The sequence below is a fragment of the Cervus canadensis genome, chromosome X, assembly GCF_019320065.1.
Source record: "Cervus canadensis isolate Bull #8, Minnesota chromosome X, ASM1932006v1, whole genome shotgun sequence".
NCBI lineage: Eukaryota > Metazoa > Chordata > Mammalia > Artiodactyla > Cervidae > Cervus > Cervus canadensis.
In genome coordinates this window covers 123142664-123165220 of record NC_057419.1, presented here as the reverse complement: position 1 = coordinate 123165220, position 22557 = coordinate 123142664, and the positions used below count along the sequence as shown (strand labels likewise).

At 42.5% G+C, this 22557-nt stretch overlaps 1 protein-coding gene across 3 annotated transcripts in view; it reads left to right on the top strand.

Annotated features, from left to right (window-relative positions):
* Window positions 1–22557, top strand: part of AMOT (angiomotin) — a 63713-nt gene that overhangs the window by 21951 nt on the left and 19205 nt on the right. For all 3 annotated transcript variants that reach the window (XM_043457986.1, XM_043457987.1, XM_043457988.1), the window contains 4 exons: window positions 2782–3280; window positions 8307–8451; window positions 9373–9465; window positions 12112–12257. In XM_043457986.1, the coding sequence (XP_043313921.1) occupies window positions 2782–3280; window positions 8307–8451; window positions 9373–9465; window positions 12112–12257 (883 nt within the window). The remainder of the gene's footprint in view (window positions 1–2781; window positions 3281–8306; window positions 8452–9372; window positions 9466–12111; window positions 12258–22557) is intronic.

Here is a 22557-nt window from a genome sequence, read left to right as displayed (position 1 = left end):
TCTCAGGGGGAAATTCACACAAGCATTAATACTGTCCTGCTTTTTCATGGTGGGCGGATGCTGAGATCCAGATGGAGTTCGTTGGCTGGAGGGCTTTCTCTTCTTTTACGACTGCCCAAGCCTTGCTTTGTGTTTGCAAACCTGCCAGGGTCGGACTGCCTTGGTTTTACCAACATCACGGTGCACGGAAATCTGCTTCCTTTTCCAGCCTGGGGAATGTGAAGGGCAGCTGCCTCTTCTCCATTTATCTCTAGGCGGAGCCAACAGTTGTGGCCATGGCCACTGCCATCCTGGGCTTATCCAACTCTGGAGCCTCCTTCCAGGCACCTCGTGGTCACCCCTTCTGCGAGGCCCCTGGGAGGCCATGTTCTGTCCAGGGCATGGGGAGGCCTTTCAGTTTACAGGTGGAAGAGAGGTCAGTGGCTGGTTTGTTTGAGAGAGAGGTCTAGGTTGCCGGTGGGACCCAGGGGAGCTGGGGGGAGGAAGCCCAGTTCACAGCTGGGCATTCAGTCTTTAAAAGAGAGCACCTCCCAGGCCTTGGGTTTACACATCCTGGCAATGAGGATGAACGTTAATATGGTCATTTTCCCCTTAAAATTTGAGGACTGGATTAGACAACATGAAATTTCAGCTCCTCTTTTCTGCCTGAGACATCAGCCCTAACAGATCCCAGGATGCCACATTTTAACTCCTAATGATATATATATATATAAGGTTGGCCAAAAAGTTCGTTCAGGCTTTTCTGTAAGATGTTTTGAAAAACTCAAATGAATTTATTGGCCAACCCAATTTATAATAGCTCTTATTCAAAGTGGAAGGAGAGTACATAGTCCATTTAACCTCTGAGGAAATTAAAGAAAGTATGAAAAATGGAGAAAGACTCCCCCCTCATAAGTTTATAAACAGCCCCCATGCTTCAGATTGCATGAGTGCCTTGAACTCTCAGACATAAGGGTTATGTAGGGTAGCAACTTTCCAGTTGTCATCATGAAAACCATGTAAATTCTTCTGTCCACAAGTAGTTTGCCTACTTCAGTATTTAGCAATTATTTATAGTGACAGATATGTGAAATTGGAAGAATGTGGGTACACCAGAGGCACTGATGGGATTGAGTGACAACCTTCGACTTGAATAGGTTTGAGGGCTCTGCTGAACATCTGGGTTATTGGGTATGTGTGAGCAAGTGTTTGGAATGGTTTTGTAGCTGTAAAAATCTGTCATAGTGAGGATCTCTTGTAGCGATAGACAAATGAACAGTAATGATAACTGGAGTATGTGTGGGAGGGAATGTGCTTTAGTATCAGGAATGCCAGTTAAAAGTTAATTGCTCCTGGTGATTTGTCCCAGTTTCACCACAACTTTTATGCAATTTAGTGCAAAGATTAAGTGGATATCCCATAAGTAAAATCACTAACAGGGTCAACCATTCTCATTGAGAGGTAGATATGAGACTGTTTGTAATTCCTATGGAGCTCAACACTGAGAAGAGCCCAGTATTTTAGTAATTCATTTGTGACCTCGGGAACAAAATAGGCTCATGCAGATGAAGTAACTTGAGCAAGGTTACAAAGCTAGTAAGCAGTAGGAAAAGTCTCCAAACTCTGTTGGGATCCAAATCCTGTGCTCTTAGCCATCTGTCTTCCCTGGATTGAGAAATACCAACTGTAGGACAGGCATCCACTGGATGTGGGAGTATATTAGGTTAACTGGGCAGGGGCAGGGAGGTGAACAATTTTTTGTGTGTGTTCAGTGTATACTGACAGATATTCTTCTAGTTGTGGCAATGGTGGAAATGATCCATTTGCATATGCTGTTTCCATTAATGGCTCATAGTCCAGTATAAAATGGAAAAGTCATATTAAACCATGTGCTAAAGTTATCTTTCTGGAACTTTCTATAAGTAATAGGTTGGGAATCTGAACATCACTACAAATCAGTGCATTATATTTAATAGTAGTGGAAAGAACCTGAAAATGGCACTTAGGTTCTACCCTGGCACTGCTTTTAACTCACTCTGTAATATTTGGCAGAATACTTCTCCTCTCTGGACCTCAGTTTCCCCCTCTGTTCACTGACAGAGTTGGACTAAATAATTTATTTAAGGTCTTTCCAGTCCTTATATTTTGTGATTCAGTACATCACAAATTGTATGATAGAGTTACTTGTAATCCCTTCCAACTCTTGGAATTATTGCTGCTAAAAAGCATCATTCAGTTATTAACAACTGTCATCAACAATAATTATTTGGTATCTGTAATGTAGTAAGTACCTGTATATCCTCAGGTAGCTTTTTCTGACTATACGAATTATCCAAGAGAGTTGCAGATAACAAGATGAGGGGTGAATTTGATGACGGTTTGCTCTTTCCTTCTGGGAAAGTGGAATGAACTTTCTGTGACTATTTCTGTGTGCTGGGCTACATACAGTATGCCAGAAAAAGCTTAGTTTAAAATCATGAGGTGACAATTACATTGTCAAAGTTGCATTTGACATGCTTAGACTTGAGAAACAGGTGTATAAGGATGCATTACTTTGATTTTCACAAAGCAACCTTTGAGATCATCTGATCTGTCCTCCATAGGATCACACCTCTGTGGGTCAGGTATTGAGAGGAGGCCAGGCGTGGAAGGGACTGGAGAGGTCTAAGGTTGGACCTTGTAGTCCAACCCTGCCTGCTCCTCATTTTGCACCTCTTCTGGGGAGCCTGGGAGCCTCCACATCTCCCTTTCTTGTGCCTTTAAGTGGGAGCTTAACCTGAGTACACCCTCCATGTTTTCCAGGCCAACACAGGACATCTCATTGCCTTTGTCAGCCCGGAACTCTCAGCCTCACAGCCCTACTTCTTCCCTCACGTCTGGGGGTTCCTTGCCCTTGCTGCAGTCTCCACCATCCACTAGATTGTCTCCTGCCCAACACCCCTTGGTCCCCAACCAAGGAGACCACTCGGCCCACCTGCCTAGGCCACAGCAGCATTTCCTTCCTAACCAGGCTCACCAGGGGGATCATTACCGTCTCCCCCAGCCTGGCCTGAGTCCACAGCAGCCACAGCAGCCGCAGCCACACCATCACCACCATCACCAGCAGCAGCAGCAGCCAGGAGAAGGCTATTCCGCTATGCCACGAGCTCAGCAGTCGTCTGCTTCATATCAGCCAATGCCAGCCGACCCTTTTGCCATTGTTTCCAGAGCCCAGCAGATGGTTGAGATTCTCTCAGATGAGAACCGGAACTTGCGGCAGGAGTTGGAAGGATGCTATGAGAAGGTGGCGAGACTACAGAAGGTGAGACCTCTGTATGGGGCTATTTGAGTCTTTTTTAAATCTTATTTGTTTAATATTGATATAAAAGTGTCCACTTGTGGGTCCCTGTATGACTTATCTTCAGGATTCTTCAGGAATCTTCAGGATTCTTTTTTTTTTTTTTTTTCAGGATTCTTATATCTGAAGGTTAGATGGAGCAAACTTTAGAAAAACTTTCTTCCTCTCTTTCTAGAAGTAACATTTCACAGAAACCATAGCCCCCAAGAAAGCTTAACTGAGTGTTTGAGAATTATGAAAGGCAGGGAAACTGCTTCAGAAGGTCAAGAATACTGGAGAGGTCTGTGTAGAAGTACCTGCCAGCATAAAGACTTTTCCTTTTGATTATATTTTCCCAAATACAAAATACTGAATTTGAATCTTAACTATAAATCCATATTTCCCAGAAAAATCTCATCATTGAAGTTAGATCCTGCCCTACCTTGTTCTGGAAAGGGCCTAGAGTACTTTTCCAAGTGGTAGGTCTCAATGTAACTCATTTTCAATGCCCTTTCCTTTCCCCGCTTCTTGCTTTGGTCCTTCCCTGCAGCTCAAATGAAACATCTGCTCTCCTCTGGTGTGTGTGTGGGGGCAGGAGGGGTTTAGCACACCACAGATGGGTGACAGGTGACAGCCCGAGGCTAAGGAAGTAGCAAATGGAGTGTATGTCCCAAGTTCACATTCTTCCCTGGGCCCCTCCTGAGTCTCTTGCAGCTGGGACTTTAGGTCTTGAGTTCCCTAAGCTAGGAACCTTAGCTCTTGGCTTTCTGTGGCTGGTGGTGAATAGGGTTCGCCTTTGGCAGCCTCTTTGCAACTTCTGTCGTTGTGGAGCTCCTTTGGTTTGATCTCCCAGACAATTACCAAAGGAGCTCCACAATGACAGGAGAAGGCAATGGCAACCCACTCCAGTACTCTTGCCTGGGAAATCCCATGGACAGAGGAGCCTGGTGGGCTGGAGTCCATGGGGTCGCGAAGAGTCAGACACGACTGAGTGACTTCACTTTCACTTTTCACTTTCATGCACTAGAGAAGGAAATGGCAACCCACTCCAGTATTCTTGCCTGGAGAATCCCAGGGATGGGAGCCTGGTGGGCTGCCGTCTGTGGGGTCGCACAGAGTCGGACACAAGTGACGTGACTTAGCAGCAGCAGCAGGGATGTGAGGATGAAGGTGGAGGAGGGAAGGGAGGTTGCCTGGTATTGTTGAGTAACTCTGTCCTCAGGAGACACCCAGCAGTGGAAATTTCAGGGGCCTGAATGAAGCTAACACTATGTAAACACCAGATCTGAGTCCTAAAGGAGAGGACGGCTTATTATCAGCTAAGTATTTTTACGGAACAAAAAAATGCCTTTACCGCACCTAATGTTCCCAAGTCTGGGTGGATGGGGGTTGTTGAGTGAGTAATGTTTCTTCCTGGCTTTGCCCCCAATTTGAAATTTTCCCTCTTCTCTCATACCTGCCCCTGTCCACTCACATTGGTACTCACACACTATAAGCAGACTGGTCCAGTTTGGCTGATTAGGTTTAACAGTTGACACTGCTCCCTAAACTCTCTATTCATGGTGGCCCTGGCCTCATCTTTGATGTAGTAAATGAAGGGTGAACCCAGATCTTCTACAGACTCTCTTTTCTAGAGGATAGTGATTTTTTTTTTTTTTTGAGGGGGAAGATGGGTGGCAGGGAAGTGGAGCAGAACAGAGTCTGGGTTGTTGTTTTGTTCTCTGATATGGGGAAAGATGCCTCAACCAAGTGCAATTGGGACAGCTTGAGTGCTGGGAGAAGTGAAAGCTGACTCAATGCTGCAGTGGGTTAGAGGCACGGGTGTGTTAAGAAGAGGACAAATGAGGGGAATAAGGTAGTTGTCAGCTGGTGCTGGAAAAAATAAGAAGGCCTGAGGCTCATGAGGGGAATAAGTAGATAGAATCAACCTGGAAACCCACACCATCCTCTCTCTCCCCTCACCTCCCACCACAGACCAAACCAATGAATATGCCCTTCTGTGACTTCTTTTCCTGTTGACAGATATACAACTTGCACTTTTGGTGGGGGCAGTATCTACAAACGGTGTAGGGAAAGGATTGGTACAATGTCTTGAAATAGTACTCTGAACAACTTGAGTAAAGGGACTGCCTTCCATGAGGATGCGGAATAAAAGGAACCCTATACACTGCCAGTAGGAAGGTAAATTGATGTAGCCACTATGGAAAACAGTATGGAGGTTTCCCAAAAAACTAAAAATAGAACTATCATATGACTCAGCAGTTCCACTCCTGGGTGTATATCTGAAAAAAAAAAAAAAAAACACTAATTCAAGAAGATGCATGCACCCAAGTGTTCATAGCAGCATTGTGTATGATAGCCAAGATATGGAAGCAACCTAAGTGTCCATCAACAGATGAATGAAGAAGATGTGGTGTGTATATATATATATATACACACACACAACGGAATACTGCTCAGGCAGAAAAAGAATGAAATTCTGCCATTTGCAACAACATGGATGGACCTGGAGGGTATTATGATAAGTGAAATAAGTCAGAAAAAAAATACTGTATGATATCACTTATATGAGAAATCTAAAAAATACATCAAACTAGTGAATATAACAAAAAAGAAGCAGACTCAGAGATACAGAGAACAAACTAGTGATAACCAGTGGGGAGAGGGAAAGAGGGAGGAGCAACATAGGGGGAGGGGAGTAAGAGGCACAAACTATTGGGTATAAAATAAGCTACAAGGATATATTACACAACACCAATTTCCCTGGTAGCTCAGCTGGTAAAGAATCCACCTGCAATGCAGGAGACCCTGTTTGATTCCTGGGTTGGGAAGATCCACTGGAGAAGGGTTAGGCTACCCACTCTAGTATTCTTGGGCTTCCCTGATGGCTCAGATGGTTAATAATCCGCCTGCAATGTGGGAGATCTGGGTTTGATCCCTGGGTTGGGAAGATTCCCTGGAGGAGGGAACTGCTACCCACTCCAGTATTCTGGCCCAAGAATTCCATGGACTGTATAGTCCAGGGGGGTCACAAAGAATCAGACACAACTGAGTGACTTTCACTTCATGAGGAATATAGCCCATATTTTATATAACTATAAATGGAGTATAACCTTTAAAAATAGGGAATCACTATATTGTACACCTATAACGTCTACAATATTGTACGTCAAATATACTTCCATAAAAACATAAACAAAGGGGACTGCCTTCCAGGTGTGGCATTCTGTGGGGCACTAGAAAACCTTGTACTCTGAAGACGGCCCAAAGCAGACCAGCACCAAGCCTGCTCTTTCAAATAGAAATGTTTATTTTCTCTTCCAAGCACTTGAATTTCATGCAGAAGCTTTATTGGGCTCAGGCCTTGCAGATTTTGTCTCTAAATGCCATTCACCAGTTTTCACCTTCTGTGCTGCTATCTTGGTACCATCTGCAAGGAAAAAAACACTCTCAAGTCTGCTCTTTTCTGTAGTGTAAACTTCATTTGTTTGCAGGCAGTCCTGCCTCAGGCATCACGCTGGAGCTAGGGCAGGTGCAATCAGAGTTGTTTGGTAACCCCACCTTTCCCTGAGTCTCCCACGGGGCCGGGGGTGGGGAGTCTCTGATATTTCTCCCCCTAAAGTAGCCTGAGCTTTGTTAAGGAGGATAGTGGAAAGCTGAGAAGGAACGCAGAATGGTTGCAGGAGTCAGATTTTACTTGAAAATTACTCAATAGGCAATGGGGTTTACTTGTCTTATACAAATCATATGCAAATATCTCTGTGGTTGTGATATGTACAATGAAGTTCTACTGGTTCCAGAGAGATTCTGGAGTCAGATTTCTTATTTTCTTCCCAATTCAGGCTGATTCAGGGCGGGATCCTTTCTTTTTGAGGTTGTGTGTGTATATGTGTGTATATGTGTGTGTGTTTACCTTTTACAAGATTTGCTGGAGTGTCATAAAACACAACTCTAATCATGAATTTCTGTTAAAAAATCTGTTATGGTGTCCCACTGACTACGGGATAAAGTCCACATGCCTGGCATTAAAGCCCTTTTATGATCTTACTCCAATCTATCTTTGCAGCCAGATCTTACCAGCTTCTCCCTGTGTACCCCACAGTGTCCAGCCAAATGAGACTACTGGTCATTCTGGGAATGCATTCGCTCACTTAGAATAGAATACCCTTCCCCTCACCTCTGCTCACTGAAATTTAACCCAGCTTTTAGGATCTGACTGTAAATGCCACCTCCTCCCTGAAATTCTTCTCCTCTCCCTTCACCCCCAAACAGGAAAAACCTCTTTCTCCCCTACAATTTATAACACTACTCCAACTTTTCTTAATAACATATCTTTCCCAGTATTCTTTTACTTGATTAGATTGAAAGCTTCTTGAGGGCAATTGTAATGTCCTTATTCATATTTGCACACCCCACAGTGCTTTAAAGAGTTCTTGTAATATTTGGCCCCTGGTAAATGTTTGTTAAATTGAACTGAACTAGCTAATGAGGCTGAGGCTTAGGGTGTTTAGGTTTCATCTTTGCCTCTGCCTTCTAGTAAAAGGCCATCTCAGTCTTCTCTTTCCTAAAATGGGGGAGAGGTACTCTTGTGTAGGCCAATATCAGCCCGGTTCGAAATAAACATATAAAAACCCTTTGAATGCTTTGCAGTAACTATATACATTATTATTATTTTCTAAATTAAGAAAATTCTTACTCAGAAAGGAAAATCATTTGTAACTATATTTATGAAATTTATCCTCTCCTACAACCTTCTCTGAAGACAGATAAACATATTTGGTTTTAACCTAAGGAAATCTTGGGGACTGGTGAGTTAATTACTGAGCTTGAGGCTGAACTTAGAAATTTTTCCAGGAAACTTTTCTTATCTGAATGTGTTATGCTTGTCTCCTGTCCATCCATAAATCCCTGGGAAAAGTTGTCATTAAGGATTTGCATATATGTTTTCAGATCTTCTTCCCCCATCCACTTCCTACCATCATCACTGTCTTTCATTTTTGTTGCTGTTCAGGTGGAGACAGAAATCCAGCGAGTCTCAGAGGCATATGAGAACCTTGTCAAGTCATCCTCCAAAAGAGAGGCCCTGGAGAAAGCTATGAGAAACAAGCTTGAGGGCGAGATTCGGAGAATGCATGACTTCAACAGGGATCTGAGAGGTGAGAGAATCACTGAGGGTATCAGTCAAGATGTTGAAGGGAACAACAAGGTCCTACTACAAACAACAAGGTCCTACTGTATAGCACAGAGAACTATATTCAATATCCTATGATAGAAAGGGAGGTCAGAGCCCACCAGTACCTCTAGCAGTCAATTAAAAAAAATTCCCTTTGATAAACTTCAGTGAAAAGAATATAAAAAAGAATATGTATATATATAGATATAGATATATCTCAGAATCACTATGCTGTATAGCAGAAATTAACACAACATTGTAAATCAACTATACTTCAATTTTAAAAAAGGGTGGTGAAGGGAAGGGCTAAGCTAAGGAACACATGGTGAGGCTTCTAGGTCTTGTCCAGCCCACTGGGATGGTCAGCAAATTGCAGAGCATAGACAGGCTAGGTTTTTGTGATTACAGTCGTGTCTGGTCCTAAGCTTTCTTAATCAAAGTGGGATGAACTGATGTGTAAATCAGATGGTACTCCTCTCAGGTCCCCTGGACCCAGTTGGCCTGCCCCCATAGTCTATGCTACTTGTCTTCCTTTCCTTTCCGGCTTTAAAGATTTTATAAAGATTTAAATTTAAACATTTTATAATAACTCTGGTGCTCTTTTTTTCCCAGTGAATGAAAAATATCATATATTCAGGGACAGATTCCTTGGATGGAATCTAGAAATTTGCACTTAGGTTTTGTCAGTGAGGAGTGAAAGTGTTAAAGTACTTGCCTCCTACTTTCCTGTCATGGTCTAGTGTCGTTTTGGGATCCACGTTTGCAAACCTTTGTCTGTGTCACCCCTTCTTGTGTAATAAGAAGAGACAGGCTTGTTTTGCTCAAGATCAGTATTTAGAGGGCAAATAGCTTGTGCTTGGAAGTTTGTCCTCAGGGCCCTGTTGATTGTCTCCAAATTCCACAGAGCGTCTGGAGACGGCCAACAAGCAGCTTGCAGAGAAAGAATATGAGGGGTCAGAAGATACCAGAAAAACCATCTCTCAGCTCTTTGCAAAAAGTAAGTCTGAAAGCTTCAGCAGCAGGTATTCATGTACGAGTGGGAATGAGGTGTATGAAAAGGTTATGCAGTTCTATATAGCCTCCTAAAACAGCCAGGAAAGAGTGAATGTCACCTAAGGATTCTTTTTCCTGTTCAAGCATCAAGTTGGGAGATTGTGTTCTTTTCCTTCTGGCCACGAAGGCTGCTTGCCACAACACCGAGTCACATCAACATAACTCCTTCTGTATTAAAACAGAGACGCCCCTTGGAATTCCGGCTTTTTGTCACAGCTAGCTGAAAAGGACCTTGGTAAACTTGGGGTCCCTTAATATTGAAGGGACTTATCATTGAAGGCTGCATCTGCTGGTTCTGGAAGAGATGAGATTACCACGTAGGACTGAGACTAGTGCTTAGAAAACCTAACCTGTACCTGGGGCTCTCGTCAACACCCTTTTTATATCATGTGATTCCATATTGGAGGATTGCAAGGAGAACTAGAGAGAGACCACAGCTAAGGCCTCAGCTAGTGACTCTAGTGTGGAGTTGGAGGTTGTGCGGGAGGGCAGAGCTATGTCTTCCTCCTAATAGTGTTTCCTTTGTCTGGAAATACTCCTAGGACCGGGACAATGAATTAATCTTTTTCTTTATCGGGTCCCTAGTGGACTCCACCCAGCTAGACAATGCTTCATTCTTTCCAACTGCCACAGTAAAAGCAGCAGTAAAAAACTACACAGTCCCTAGGGAGAGACAAGTCCGGAGGAAATAGATGATCTCCTCTGACTTCTGCAGATGCCCAAGGCTTGGTGGCCGCTACCCTCGGCCTCCACCAGTGTGGTTCTCAGCTGGAGAAGTGCTTTGTGGGGATCCGTCGGGCCGCATCTTTGCTGGGCCTCCACGTGACCCTTTCAAGTCATTCCATGCGACTTCCAGTCAGCTTTTACAAGTTTGTTTGATCTTCACTTACAATATCCCCCTCCCTTCCTGGGTTGCTCTCTTGTGCTTTGGCTTCAGAACTGGGGCTTTTTTATTTTCCCTTCCTCATTTCCCTGAGCTTCCTGTTCTTTTGTCAGTTTGCCTTAGAGGAAGGAATGTCGCATTTCTGGTGTCATCAGTGCTTAGTGTAAGTTGTTGTGAAGTTGCTTTTGTGGTGTTCCTTGGAAGCTACTTTGCTGGTGGAGATGGTGGTGGCCTCCCAGTTTAAAACAAACCAGAGAATGTATGGGTTCTTGGCCCTGGATCTGCGACTTCACACTTCTCCCTGTGTGGAGATGGTATTTCAGGTGTCCTGAGAGTTCTGCTGCTGGTTTCTCAAATGTGGTCATTTAGTAGATCAAACTTTATTAGCAGCAGCGTCTAAGACTGTCAAACGGTTCTAGAAGGAGCCTAGTAGGTAGGGAAGAGGGCATGACTTGTGTGGCTCTGTCATTTCTTTTGCCTTTGGGCATCCACAGGGTGCTACATGGTTGGAAGTGTGGCAGGAGCCAAGAAAACACTCTTGAAAAGGCCCCCTAGACAGGCCAGACCAACCTAATCCTAGGAGAAGGCAGTCTGGTACAGTACAAAGAGCTCAGAACAACCTGGCCTTAAGGGTGTGGGACATGGTACAGGTTACTCAAGCTCTCAGAGGCTCTGTTTTCTCATATGCACAAAGGAGAAGAGAATAATACAACACCTGCCATGTATGGTTGTTCTGAGGATTAAGTTAGTACAATACTTGGTATGCAATAAGTATTCAACAAATATTTATTTCTTCCCAAGGTACATCTGAATAGGTATGTAAAGTCAAGATGGGAAGGAAGGTAGGCTGCCCTATTAAAGTCTCTCCTACAGGAACTTTCCTGGCAGTCCGGTGGTTAAGACTCTAAGCTTCCAAGGCAGGGAAGCTTTGATCCCTGGTCAGGGAACTAAGAGCCCACATGCCATGCCTTGTGGTGTAGCCAAATAAAGTCTCTCCTAAAGACTTAAGTATCCATGTCTTGAGAGGAAGGGCACTCCTCCTGCACTGAGAATCAAAACTGCTCATTTGAGTTTTTATGTGAGGTCTGTCAGAGTTAAAAGTGGAGGGACCTAGAAAGGCATGGGGCATAACTACGTATGTCATGGTCATCTGTACCTACAGTGTGATCTCAGATTGACCTTAGTTTGAAAATTATGTTAGTGAATAAAGGGTGACATTGCCAGTTTTATGCATTTTTATGAAATACCATTTTTTTCTGATCAGTTTAATATCGATTTTTTTTATTGATTTAATAGACTGTCTATTGAGGAAATGATGGGGAAAATTTGTGGAGGCTCAATGGCTCATTGGCCAATACAAGACTGTTTGAAGAAATAAAATGGAGGAGACAAGCCTACCTGTTCTTCTGACATATGTGTGTCTGTATGTGTTTTTGTGTTCACCTTTGTATAATATTTTTCACAATACTTTTGACATCTGTTTTCTCATTGCTTCTGCACAAACCACCATTTTTAAGTGACTTCTAAATTGACACAGCAATTTAGTGGTAGAACCAGTGGTAAGAGTCCCGATCTCGGTGTCCTGCTTCTTGTCGCTGGGTGTTAGAACACTAAAATGTCCAGGAATGGGTATGACTATCAGTTTTGCTCAGGTAAGGTTTTGAGCCAGCTCTGGAATGGCAGTATTGATATTTCATGTCCTGATAGATAAGGAGAGCCAGCGTGAGAAGGAGAAACTGGAAGCGGAGCTGGCCACTGCCCGTTCTACCAATGAGGACCAAAGGCGACACATCGAAATCCGAGACCAGGCCCTGAGCAATGCCCAGGCCAAGGTGGTAAAGCTGGAAGAAGAGGTATGTGTAGTTTCCTCAGGTGGTGTGTGAGCCTGAGGGTAGAAGAGCTAGAAACTGATGGCACTGGGTTGGGGGGAGGTCCCATTTTGGCAAACTGGCAGCTGCATCATCCCCTGACAGGAAGGTGCCATCTGCTACTTCTAGTTATAACTGTACTGGTGTGACTGGACTTGAATTTTTTGTCTCTTCTCTTCAAATTCCTTCCTTTTGCTCCAGAATTGAAAGTTACCAAGGTCAAGGAGTGATTTTCATTTGCTCATTTATATAATAAGCCAACTACCCTCCCTCTCCAAATTCTATGTATTGATAGCTAACCTTGCCTTAAATTAAGCTAATGACAGATTTTGTGTATATATCTGTATCTATAGGTGTAGATAGATAGATATACATATATATCTATATCTATATGTGTGTATATATATGTTTACATATTTGTATTTTGTGTATATATACACACATATACACATATCTCACTGATTGTCTATTCTGAAATTGGAATTAGTAGGAAAAAAATAGCCTCCGTTATAAGAAGTTTGAATCTTTACAAACTTGAGATTAAAAAAGAAAGTGTTCAGTTACAAAGCCTTACGCATTCTGGCTATTATAGGTGAGGTGCCTCTCCTACTTTCATTCATTGCCTGCTTCCTCTCCCTCAGTAAGAATGTTCTAGTTCTTAAAGATCTTCTGACTTACAAATACCCTTTGAATTCTTTTGTGGGTGTTAACATGCTTGTTGGAGCTGCATTGTGGGCTCATACTTTTCTAATAGATGGTGCCATCTAACCTATGATGTCCTTTAACCTGAATTGTTTAATCATTAAACTTCAGGTTGCATCAAGTCAGGCTGACGTTCTGCTTCATCAGTTGTCTAGATCAGAAATACTGCCAAGTTTCTTTATTGAAAATGAAGGATACTTGTACATGCCCGGTGTCCAGGTCTTAGGAGCTTAGCACTCCCTCTAGCTAGCCCTTCACCACACCTCATATATTCCCTTCCTTTCCCTTTTTGCAAGGAGATCACAGAATAAATTACAGGACAGGGTTAAGACTGTGTTCTGTTAGAGAAGGGAAAACTGAGAGACCCACTGAGAAGTAGCTTGCTGGTAGTCACATGGCAACTCTTGACAGAGCCAGGAATAAAACTGGGATCTCATGACTCTTCATTCCCTAGACCCTGCTGCCTGTCTCCCCATCTGAATCATCCCTTGGTTCCACTCCCAAAAAGAAAATGTGGGCGCTTGTTCAGATTTAGTAAACCTCTGCATCTTTTAATTTAAAAAAAAATATTTGGTTTACTCATTGGGCCACTCTTTTTCAACAGACTATGGGAAGCTTGTCCAGACTGCTTTGAGACTGGGGTATATATACAGCCCACTGCTTCTCCAGAAAGGATGCCCATCCAGTTAGAGATAAACTGGGGATAAAGACTCTGCAGCCATCTTGGTTTGCAGTGTCTGAGGGCTCAGTGGCTGTTAATCATGGAAATAACATACATGTATGGAGACAATGTTACTCTGTAGTTCTCACTAGGCAGCCCTCACTGAAACAGTTGCCTGAAATATATTTCTGGCTTCAGACTTCTGAGGCTTTTCTGGGCATTTGTTCCAGAGATTTTTTGTCATTTTCCAGGGCCCCGCTCCAAAACATGTAGATTTACAATTTAAAGAAGCAGCTCTGAATATTGGGCTAGAATTGAATGATGGCATCTAGTGGTCAGAGATATCTCACATGAGCTCATCAATTATAGTTAAGTTTTTAGTCTTCATCCAACTGGTTGTCTCACAGAGTCTAGTTATTGGGAAATTCTGAGTTGCTGTGGCTAAAGGAGGCAGGACATGTGACAGTGAGCGTAACCTGGGAGCCTTGTACCTGGAGGAATTGCAGAGGTAGAGGCCATGTAATGTCTTCCAGAATCTCAGGCTAGATCACCTCTAGCACATGTCAGGGCTTAAAACCACATCTCAGGGAAAAAATCCATGGATTCCTGTTTACCTTTTCATTTAAGTAGCCCATAAGGGCTAAGTTTGCTCCTGGGTGATGTTTGACGTATCTCCTCCACTGTATTCAAAGGAAAACATTCCTTTTCCTTATCTTCAAAGACAGGAATTGATAACTGAAGTTTTGCTTGTTTTTGCTGTGACTCAGCCCCCACGAGGTCTCATTTTTCCTGGGGTAAAAATTTTAAGTAGAACATTAGGGAGGTATTTAAGATGTAAGTAGCCTTGAAACTAAGGATTAACTAAGGATTAACTTGGAACTAGTAAGGATTCTTCATTGTGATTTCTTCACAAAAATGGTGGACATTTCTAAATGAAGTATTCCCAAGCAGAAAATATATATCTATCTGTTGGAGGTGGCTGAAGTCAGGTCATGTTGGAAGGCAGAGGGATATGGCAGATGCCTATCTATGGCTCATAGAAACAGATAATTTAGTCATGGCTTACAAATGGCACCATGAATTTTCCTTAGAAGTTCTTCCAGAGAAAACCTCTCTGGTCTACTTTAATGAGAATTAGGGAAATTTTCCCAAATTAAGCTTTTTTTTTCCCCCCTAGGGAATATTTTCTTAGCCTACTAAGTGCAAGGTCACTCAAGTTTACCTATTTAGCATTGCATCAAGATGGTCAGGTTGACACATATTATATATTGAATCATAACGCTGTATACCTGAAATGCATGTAATGTTACAAATCAATTATATCTCAGTGATATCACCTGCTTTACAGATGCAAAAATTGAAGTGTAGATAAGTGAAGTGACAGGAAGCCCTGTGAGCCTACTGACAGGCAGCTCAGTGGTAAAGACCCTGCCTGCCAGTGCAGGAGACATGGGTTTGATCCATGATCCAGGAAGATCCCCTGGAGAAGGAAATGGTAACCCACTCCAGTATTCTTGCCTGGAGAACCCCATGGAGAGAGGAGCCTGGCGGGGTCGCCAAGAAACGGACATGACTTATCACCTCAGCAACAACAAATAAAAATAAAGATGGTTAGGGAACGATGATGACTACTTTGATGGTCTGAAGACCCTTGCATCTATTTACATCTTTCTCTTTTACAACATCCTCATTTAGGTATTTCCCTTGAAATCCATTCCATCTTTCTAATCCTATTAAGTCTCTTGCCCACGACACTCAGCGTTCACTGTGCTCTAAGCTTTATACAGAAAGGGTGCTTTGGCCTTACAGAGAACTTTCTCCTGCAATCACAACCTCCTTCCTCTTCCAAGTTCAGCACAGATTTTCTCACGAACCCTGCTCTGCTGACATCGAGGGATATGGTATCTTGCTAGGAAGGGGACATCATTCTAAAGAGCAGACCTATGTTTTAGTGGTTGACTATAATCCTGCTTGCTTACGCAACATGCAGCTGGCAGAGGTAAATGGGGTCTTTCCATCCCTGTCCTTATCTTTCAGGACACATAGGTCCTATTGAAGTGGAGCCTTATTAAGCTCCAAGTCAAAATAACTCTGTGTCCTACAGCAGCCATGGTATTCTCGCATTCAAAGAGACTTCCCTCTGCCCCCCACTAATTTGACCTCGCTGGAGAGTTTCGACAGATGCCTGGCATATCCACTCACAAGGCTCAAGGCAGCCCAGGCTTCTGGCTGGCTGCTGTCTTATGATGATCCAGAGTGGAGCCACTGCTTGGGTAATTGTTTCAGGGATGGTGGGAAAAAGGCCCTGGCAAGATGAAAGAGGGAAGATGCTGCGGGTGGGCTGCTTACTGAGCAGAATGCACAGGAAGGGATAGAGTGGAATGTGGGAGGGCTGGCAGAAAGAGCCAGGGAGACTTGTTCTTTGGCTTTAGGCTAGATTGACAGCCACAGAGATTCAGGGGCAAAAAGGGCCCAAGTGTTAACCTTTTCTCAGCTGCAATGTCTGGTACAGATATTTAGACAGTGCAGTGAAAACCCTTAGCGGTGGTGTGTTTTCCAGAGTCCTTTTGCCACTCCTCTCAGTTCTCCAAAACTAAATCCATATTGTTTCATTTCATTTCCACCACCATTCTTCATGGCTCATATTTTCTCATTTCTCGATTCCCTGCCACTTACTTGACTTGTCTTTGGCTTTAGAGAGACATAATTTTCTCTTATCACACATATCCACAGGGCACCTTAATAGTCTTCTTCTTGCCCAATATTAGAGGAAGATGTCCTAGGGTTAGACATTTATATGTCTCATCCAAAATAATCCTCAAACAATAGGATTTTGCTGTGATAGGTAAAATTCATACAGTGGTTATAAGGGATTATAAATCTGAGGGTATGAATTATGTGTGCATTGAAAGTATAGATAGGAATTCAGATAAAATATGTATATAGCAAGAAATCTTCTTGAGTGCTCTGCTGATGAATTGTTGACTCATTTGAAGGGTGTTTCATTTAAAAAGGACTTTTTTCCATATTTACGGGCAACATATTTTCTTTAAAGTAGGTATAGCTCCACTCAATATGAGAAATTATGTCCCCACTCCCCACATAGGTCAAGTTACTTCTCATAGTTTGATATTCTGTTTTTCTCCTGATTTTGGCATTTGAAATTCCCAAACTAAAAGCCTTGTGTATTTTTCTTTAGTCTCCTTAACAGAATGAACTCCATTCCCTTGGTAGCAAGTTTCTAGACGTGGTTTTATTTTTTACTCTGCAGTTCTTTTAATATCTACCAGTGGACCACAGCTTCTTGGCAGTGGACACAGGCAACTTGCTAATACCAGGGTAATGTTACCAAATTGCTTCAGAGGAAACTCTTACTTGGAGCCATGTGCTCCTAGGTAAGACTAAATCAGATCAAATGGAAATCACTGGAGGCTCATGGAGCACCATGCAACATATAACTTAGTTGTATGAAGGAGAGGAGCAAAGAAAGTACATTCCAGTTGTGACATTTGTGATACTGAGTGTTTGGAGTTCTGGGAGATAGAAGGGAAGATGAAAATCAGACATAATAAAGGATGACCTCTGTGACACTGGACTTAGTGCTGTATTATTAGTCTGAATGTTCTCTAGTCATTGGGTGTGTGTATATGTTGGTGTTCATCTAGCTCATAATAATCTACCCCCTCTACCTATCCATATTATATATTTTTTATTATTTATTAAGACTTTACTTTTTTTAGGGCAGTTTTATGTTCATAGCAAAATTGAAGGACAGGTAAAGAGATTTCATCATATACTCACTGGTCACACACAGGCACAGCCGGTGGCCACCCCCCCCACCCTCCCCCCCCCCCGCCATTATCAACATTTCCCACCAGAGTGGTACATTTGTCACAACTGATGAATCTACATTGACACATCATAATCACCCAAAGTCCATAGTTTACATTAGGGTTCACTCTTGGTAGTGTATATTCTGTGGGTTTGGTAAACATATGTAATTACACATATCCATCATTATGGTATCATATAGAATATTTTCACTGCCTTAAAAATCCCGTGTTCTGCCTGTTCACCCCTACCCCCATGTATTTTTTTAACCCTTTGAAAATATTTCCAAATACTTAATATATCCCCACCATGAACCTTGAAAATTTCCATAGATTAGGAAATTAAAGTGCGGACAGATTATATAGTTGGTAATACATCTAAAAGAAAACCTAGATCTCTTAACTCCAAAATATCCCATGTTATGCCTTGTCTACCAGTGAATAAATGGAGAAGGCTGATGATGAAATCACTTTCTTACAAATGACTGAGACAAATGGGTAGCTTTCAGGGCCCTAGAAGTAATTTTGTAATTAGCCATCCTTGAAAAAATAAATTTGAAAGACATCTGCAGTTGTTGGAAGGAGGGAAGAGATGCCATCACGTGGTATTCATTTGCAGGGATCAGATTTTCCTGAGTCAGAACGGGGTTAAGAGATCTGCCAAATGCTTGGGAATGGGTTCAAATTATTGTAGAAGTGCGATGAAAAAACATGATTGATTGAGCTTAAGAGTATTTGCCCTATTCTTCAATAGGTTGCCTTCCTGCAATTCTTACCCCAATTATATGATTCTCCTCTAAAAACTTAACTCTTAATAGAAATGATTTGAAGCCCTTATCTTGACTTACCAAGCAAACACATTTATAAATGTGTTTATTGTTTTTATATCTTAGCATTATAGCTAAGCTATGCTATGTTCATTTTTGTTCCTGTATTTGACAGTTATTTAATATTAACTGGTCACCAAGAGTATAGTGAAAAATGAACTAGAATTAGAACCTAAGAGAGATATGAAGGAAATCTCCAGTAGTGCTGAAGTGGAGAGCAAGGTTTCTCAACTTCAGCATTATTGACATTTGGGGCCAGATCATTCTTTGGTGATTGTGATGGAGGAGGCTATCCTGTGCACTGTGGGGTGTTGAACAGTATCCCTGGATTCCACTCACAAATTGCCAGTAGCAACCTACCTCCAGATCTAACAATCAAAAATGTCTCCACACTTAATGTTCCCTGGGGACAAAATCATCCCCAGTTAAGAATCATTAGTATAGAGGTAAAAGAGTAAACTACCATAGATTGGACCTTTGAGGTACAGCAGGAGGTGACAAATTAGAAGAGAAGGTGGGTCTAAAAGATCAAGGCAGAAAGTAAGAATGATTTAAGGAACCACATGAGGAGATCATAGGATTAGGGAAAGAAAGGGAAGGGGGGACTTTGACAGGTTTTTGAAAACTTGATTGAATGCAGTGAGTTCCCCCATTCACTGAATATCCAGAGGGAATTTGGTTTATGGTTTAAATGATGGATTTACCTGGCTTCTTCTAGGGGTCTATGGGCACTCGTCTCTAGACCTGAGCCACTTCCTTGGCTTTAGAAACTTTTCACATGAACTTTCACTTCCTCGAACACTGAAGACATAGGAAAATAAGTCATCTAGGATCCTGTGGAGCGTACACACCTTATATGTTCTGTCTCTTACATGTATTATATACATATAATATTTTGTTTTTACTCCAAGAATATGCCTATACAGAATTCTAGGATACCATTTTGTCTAGTCCTCTTAGTTACCAGTCAGTAATGAAGGTGAAAAAGGGAAGCTTAGATTCATAAAAGGTTTGTGAGTTGAAAGAGTTTGAGAGATCATTCATCTATCCTAGTGTTGCTTTTCTTTTTTTTTTTTAACTTGTTAAAACCTAGTGGGCAAGGTGTTCCTAAGGGAGAGAATTCCATATCCAAAGGCAGTGAGGGCTGAAGTACCAGGGGCTCCTCAGGAACTTGAAGTTATTATATTTAACCATGTTAAAGTGTCAAGTGTGAATAGATGATGAAGTGACATAAGATGAGAAGCCCATTCTTTAGGGCAAACAAAGCACAAGAATAAATATATACAGTGGACCTTTGCACAACACTGATTTGAACTGTGTAGATCCATTTATATGCAGACTTTTTCAGTAGTAAATACTGTAGTAGTATATGATCCTCCAGTTGGTTGAATCCATGGATATGGAATTTTGGGTATAGGGGAACCATATATATGGAAGGCTGACTATAAAGTTATACATAGATTTTTGACTGCAGGGAGGGTCAGCACCCCTAACCCCTGTGCTATTCAGGGGTCAACTGGATATTATATATATCTTCAAAGATGTAACAGTGTCTCTTTTGAAATGAAGTTTTATATAGAACTGTCATTATGAAACACATAAAAGAGGGGACTTCCCTGGTGGTCCAGTGGTTTACAATCCACCTGCCTATGCAGGGGACACGGGTTGGACCCCTGGTCCAGGAAGATCCCACATCCCGCTGAACAACTGAGCCCATGCTCCACAACTACTGAAGCCCATGCTCTAGAGTCTGTGAGCTACAACTACTGAGCCCATGCCCTGCAATGACTAAAGCCCTTTCGCCCTAGAGTTCGAACATTGCAACTACTGAGCCCTCATGCTACAACTACTGAAGCCTGCGTGCCTAGAGACTGTACTCCACAACAAGAGAAGCCACCACAATGAAAAACCCATGCAACACAACTAGCGAGTAGCCCCCCCCTCCCCCGCCTTGCCACAACTAGAGAAAGCCCATGCATAGCAACAAAAACCCAGGAGAGCCAAAAATAAATAAAAGAGGAGTCACTTGCTACAACTCACTAATCGCAGGTGGCTTCTAAAGCACTCCTTAGAATGCTAGGACTCTGGAACAGTTTGAAAATCACTCTGGGGGCAGGTACCTTTATCTGTAAAGGACCAGAAAGTATACATTTTCAGTTTTGTGGACCATATAGTTTCTTTTGCAATTGCAGCTGCTCGACTGTGCCATTACAGCAGGAAGACAGCCCTAGCCAATATGTAAATGAGTGAGCATGGCTGAATTTGGCCCACTGCTGACCATTTTGGTTTGCTGGACCCCAAAACTCCTGGAGAAATATCAATAACCTCAGATATGCAGATGACACCACTCTTATGGCAGAAAGTGAAGAAGAGCTAAAGAGCCTCTTGATGAAAGTGAAAGAGGAGGGTGAAAAAGTAGGCTTAAAGCTCAACATTCAGAAAACTAAGATCATGGCATCAGGTCCAATCACTTCATGGCAAATAGATGGGGAAACAGTGGAAACAGTGGCTGACTTTATTTTTGGGGGCTCCAAAATCACTGCAGATGGTGACTGCAGCCATGAAATTAAAAGACGCTTACTCCTTGGAAGGAAAGTTATGACCAACCTAGATAGCATATTAAAAAGCAGAGACATTACTTTGCCAACAAAGGTCTATCTAGTCAAGGCTATGGTTTTTCCAGTAGTCATATATGGATGTGAGAGTTGGACTATAAAGAAAGCTGAGCACCAAAGAATTGAGGCTTTTGAAGTGTGGTGTTGGAAAAGACTCTTGAGAGTCCCTTGGACTGCAAGGAGATCCAACCAGTCCATCCTAAAAGAGACCAGTCCTGGGTGTTCACTGGAAGGACTGATGTTGAAGCTGAAACTCCAATACTTTGGCCACCTAATGCGAAGACCTGACTCATTTGAAAAGACCCTGATGCTGGGAAAGATTGAAGGCAGGAGGAGAAGGGGACGACAGAGGATGAGATGGTTGGATGGCATCACTGACTCAATGGACATGAGTTTGGGTAAACTCCGAGAGTTGGTGATGGACGGGGAGGCCTGGCATGCTGCAGTCCATGGGGTCGCAAAGAGTCAGAAATGACTGAGCGACTGAACTGAACTGATAACCTCTCTAATTTTTTACAAATGGGAGAACAGGGAAGGAAATTACCATTAAGAGCGGAGGTGGGACTAGAACCCAAGTCTCCTGATTGCCACCTTGCTCCTTTACCTTTACTGTCAAATGGAAATTTCTGATGTGTGTGTACAAATGTGTGCGGTGGGGCAGGAAATGACATCTGCCTAAGTGTCTTTATTTAAACAGTACCTTTGACTCTAGGTAAAGTATTTCTCGGACTTTCCTGGTGGCACAGTGGTAAAGAATTCACCTGCCAATGTAGGAAACTCAGGTTCAGTCCCTGGGTTGGGAAGATCCCCTGGAGAAGGAAATGGCAACCCATTCCAGTATTCTTGTCTGGAGAATCCCATGGACAGAGGAGCCTGGTGGGCTATAGTCCATAGGGTCACAAAGAGTCAGACAATGACTTAGTGACTAAGCAACAACAAAAATATTTCTCATAAAGCAGAAGTGCCCTCCAAATTGTATCATTTTGAGAGAATATGGTGTCCTTACAGCTTCTAATTGTATCTCCAATGAAAGGCCTTGCCCTCTGAAGATACGTGAACCTCTGTTCCACAAGTGAGGTCTCCTTGTTATATGCCTTCCTGGGGCAAAATGGCTATGTTTTTAATGCCTTAATTGATGTGATAATTAGAGTTATTGAGATAATGAGAACCATGTCAAGGCTATCTGGAGTGAATGTTCCAAGTTGAGAAGACTAGAGCATGTGCGACTTGGCATTAACTTTTTCTTTAAAACAGAAAAACAACTCGGACTCCTTTTTGTACCAGACACTCTACTAAGCACTTCATTTTTATCTCATTTGTTCCTTCTAGAGGTATATTGAAATATCATCATCTCTATGCTACTGATGAATGAGTAAATCGAAGTTCAGGGACATTAAGTAGCTTTCTTCAGATTTCATACAATTAGTAAGTGGGAGAGCCAAGATTTGGACTTGGGTAGCCTGAGGCCAGAGCCCATGACCTTAACCACTTTCCTGTATGGCCTCTCTATTTACCTGGAAGGAACCACTGACATTTCTTATGGCATTGAAATGTGAAGTTGGGGACTTAGGATGTCCTAATTACTGAGCTAACATTTGAGGAGCTTAGCATATGAGATAGGTTTACAGAAGAGAGGCAGAAAATAAAAGG